The sequence below is a fragment of the Poecilia formosa genome, unplaced genomic scaffold (genome assembly GCF_000485575.1).
Source record: "Poecilia formosa unplaced genomic scaffold, Poecilia_formosa-5.1.2 Scaffold512, whole genome shotgun sequence".
Classification (NCBI taxonomy): domain Eukaryota; kingdom Metazoa; phylum Chordata; class Actinopteri; order Cyprinodontiformes; family Poeciliidae; genus Poecilia; species Poecilia formosa.
Window position 1 is genome coordinate 349,641 of NW_006800451.1, and position 3,536 is coordinate 353,176.

The 3,536-nt window shown below is 38.0% G+C and overlaps 1 protein-coding gene and 1 long non-coding RNA gene across 3 annotated transcripts in view; one reads left to right on the top strand and one right to left on the bottom strand.

The window, feature by feature from the left end:
* Positions 1-2,465, top strand: LOC107834063 (uncharacterized). The gene is made up of 3 exons (XR_001659845.1): positions 1-109; positions 1,492-1,494; positions 2,454-2,465. It is a non-coding gene; the product is annotated as an uncharacterized LOC107834063 (long non-coding RNA).
* Positions 2,466-2,771: 306 nt separating this feature from the next.
* psmf1 (proteasome inhibitor subunit 1) overlaps positions 2,772-3,536 on the bottom strand; it is an 8,513-nt gene continuing 7,748 nt past the window's right edge. For both annotated transcript variants that reach the window (XM_016664800.1, XM_007579218.2), the window contains exon 7: positions 2,772-3,312. In XM_016664800.1, the coding sequence (XP_016520286.1) occupies positions 3,261-3,312 (52 nt within the window). In that variant the 3' untranslated portion in view covers positions 2,772-3,260. The remainder of the gene's footprint in view (positions 3,313-3,536) is intronic.

Sequence of the window (3,536 nt, forward strand, 5' to 3'; positions counted from 1 at the left end):
TGTCGTTTCACGGTAAACGGCGTCGCTTCACGGTAAACGGCGTCGCTTTAAGGTAAACATTGTCGTTTCACGGTAAACGGCGTCGCTTCACGGTAAACGCCGTCGCTTTGTGCACAGATGTGACACGGAGCGTTTCATGCTTCACTCAGAATCCATTGTGGTTTAACTCCTGTTACCTCTGTTACACCGCTGTGTCTAAATAAAGGGTGTTCAAGGTGAGGTGAAGTTCAGTTATTGTCAGATTTATTCAATACCTGCAGAGTCAGATATTTCAAACATTTATTACTGTAAAATTTCAAGATTATGGCTTATAGTTAATGAAACAAAAAATATCAACTGAAGACTGATTTCATTAAAACACCCTTTTTATACAGGGACATAAGAGGCACATGATAATGTGGTATTATCCCTGTGGATTTCATTTTTTCCTTCCACCAAACTTTCCAGTAACATATGTCGGCAGACAGCTTGGTTAGGCCTAACCTGCTGCTGTTGAGGATTTCCTCTGCTTATGGAAAGCAAAACATGCCCATGACATCACATTTCTGCAATAAAAAATTTTTAATCATCAGCTTATCAAACTAATGTCATATTCTGAGAATCTGAATGTTAAATATTTAAAAAGTCAGAATCATAAAAACACTTAAAAATTGAGATGTTTCAGTTTTTGAATTACATCAGTGAAATAATATCACATTTCTTTGTTTTAATTTATTCAGATTCAGTTAAATGAATAAAAATGCTGACCAAATTCAAGCAGCTGCCTTCAAAATAAAAGCATAAGAGGCTTTGAGTTAACATCTTTTAACACCGACCGACTATAAATGTATTTATTAAAATATTAACATGCATTAAAAAGCAGACTTAAAAGTCTGAATTGTATAAATGAATTCAAATAATATAAAACCTAGATATTGAACTATTAATATATTACAGTGGATAAAACATTTAGCACAACTCATTTACATGAAATATATCTGATTTTATTTATTAAGTACCATAAGCAAAATACTTTATATAGTAAAACATATTGAGGGTCTTAACAGAAACTTCTGGTTTTTAATTTAACTTTTAATTAAAGGAGGAAACAAAAACTTTATTAAATTAGAACTGAAAGACTTTTATTGATTTATGATCTAAACTGACCACAAAATAATCATAAGAAAACAGTTTGTTTTTAATTAGCACATTAGCCACTATTTAAAGGCTTTTTATAAATGCATGATTAGATTTTTTTCCCTTTTCTGATTCTGGTGCCACGTTTTCAAATCTCTGAAGGATTTTTGTGATTTTATTCTTATTCAGTCACAACCAGACGTCTGATTTTAGTTTGAGTTTATTTTTGAAGTGTTAGAGGGTTCACTGCTGTGAGGATGCATGTTGCTGAGTGACGTTTCCTTCCTGTAAATACTTCATCCCGTCTGTAACATGATGATTTTTACGTCTGATTCTGTTCAAGTGAAAATAAAGTTTTTCTGTTTCGTTATCCAGACGGTTCCTCTGAACTTCTTCTCAAATCATCTCATTTCATTTTCAGTGTCGATCAAAATGGAAAAACGGCTCAGAGAACAGAAGAAACTTTGGTTTTAATGAGAACCAAGAAATAAACAAAACGAAGCACTGCATCAGGGGCCTCTGACCCCTCAGGGTCAAAGGGCACATTTTCTATATTTTAGATGTGCTCTGTGGAAAAATCTACAATGATCCAGATTTTATGATTCATTTGGATTTTCCTTCCACAGAACATCCATGAATGAATGAAAGCGCCGATACAGTCGAAGGATAAAACTTGTTTAATGCTCAGATTCTCTCTTTTAAGGTTTTGTGGCCTTTATTTGAAGGTATTTCAACAGGAAGGAGGGTAATGAGAGACGTGGCTGATGTTGCCAGGCTGGGAATCAAACCACCGCCACGGGGACTAGGGCCTCCATATGTGGGTCGTGCTTTGCCCCTGCGCTGCCACAGCGCCCCAACTTTCTGTCTTTACCAGGTTTTAGGGCACAGCGGTCTGCCCATGCTCTGATGCCGCCCTGGGCAACCGCCTAGACATCCTACATCAAAGTCCAGGTCAGTCCAGGTATTCAGGAAGTAGAGGAACCAAACAGGAAGAGGAAGTTAAACCAGACACTGCTGTGGTCCAAACCAAAGTAACCAAAAATTACACAAAAAATATGAAAATGGCAGCAACACAAAAATCAGAGAAGCATCTGAATTTAATGGAAAAACAGGTTAAACATCTCAACTTCTTTTTTATAAAAATATACTTATTTAATTTAAAATGTTTGAAGTTTCTTTGAATCATCTGCTTTCAGATGAGTCATGATGATGTCATGATGATGTCACCGTTTCTGTGGCGCTGAGGGAGGTGGAAACCGCAGCGGATTATGGTGCAGTGATATTTAAACAGTTTTGATGTTAAACGACGATGTCGAAGTTTTCCAGCAGCTCTGAAGGTAAACGGCAGCCATGTTGGTAGTCTGCAGGTCGATTTCAGCCTGAAAGTCTCACCGCCACACAGATATTTGCTCTAGTTTATAGAGCAAATATCTGATTAACTTACAGGAAACCTTTCATATAGCAGCTTGATTTAGGTAAAACAATTCATGAATAGTGATTTTTAAAAACTTCTAGTTCCACTGTCAAGTACGGTGGAGGATCCATGATGCTGCGGGCTGCCGGGGGAACCAGCCAGGTTCATTTTCTCCACTGAATTAAAATGTTTTCCATGAAAATGTTGGAGTTTGATGCAAAAGCAGAACTAAAACAGTAATAACTTTGCAGTTTTTATTAGAATGTTTGACAGAAATTATTAATCAGCCATGATTCAAAATCAATAACCCAAAAAATCTAACAGTGAAGATCTGCTTTTATAAAGAAATGGAAATTATTCCCAAACGTTTCTGTAAATCAAAATAATCCAAACCTGGAAGGTGACGAGTTTTCTCTCTGAGGCGTCGCTTTAATTCACTCAGAGGAAAGAAATTATAGATATGTACGTTTATCATAACGAGCAGAAAGGTCAGGGTCAGATCAGGGTCAAGGGTCAGGATCAATCTGAATCTGCACAGAATAAAAAAAATTCATAAACTTTTCTAAACCCTAAAGGAGTCTGAGTGAATATTTTATTTGTCATTTTCAGAGAATCCCTCCCGTCATTGGACGATCCGTGGGGGTTCCAGACTGGATCTGGACCGGAACCAGACCTGGACCCGGTTCTGCGGTGTGAGCAGGAATAATGGAAGCAGGAAAGGCGCAGAGTGCTACATGAACATGTCATCGTATCCGGGCGGCGGCATGTGGTCGGGGTCGGGCCTGGAAACAGGAAACAGAAACATCGTCACCGACGTCAGGAAAACGTCAGGAAATGAAATTCCGTCCAAAGTCACAGCTTTCACATTCTGGCCATTTTTGTTGTGAAAGTCTGAAAACATCCACACAGCTTTAGGCAATAAGTTCAAGTTTAAAACTGGAGATGAGCCGATTGCTGAGACACACCGTTACCTAGCAACCCCAGCTGATATCCAGCGTTTCGTCAG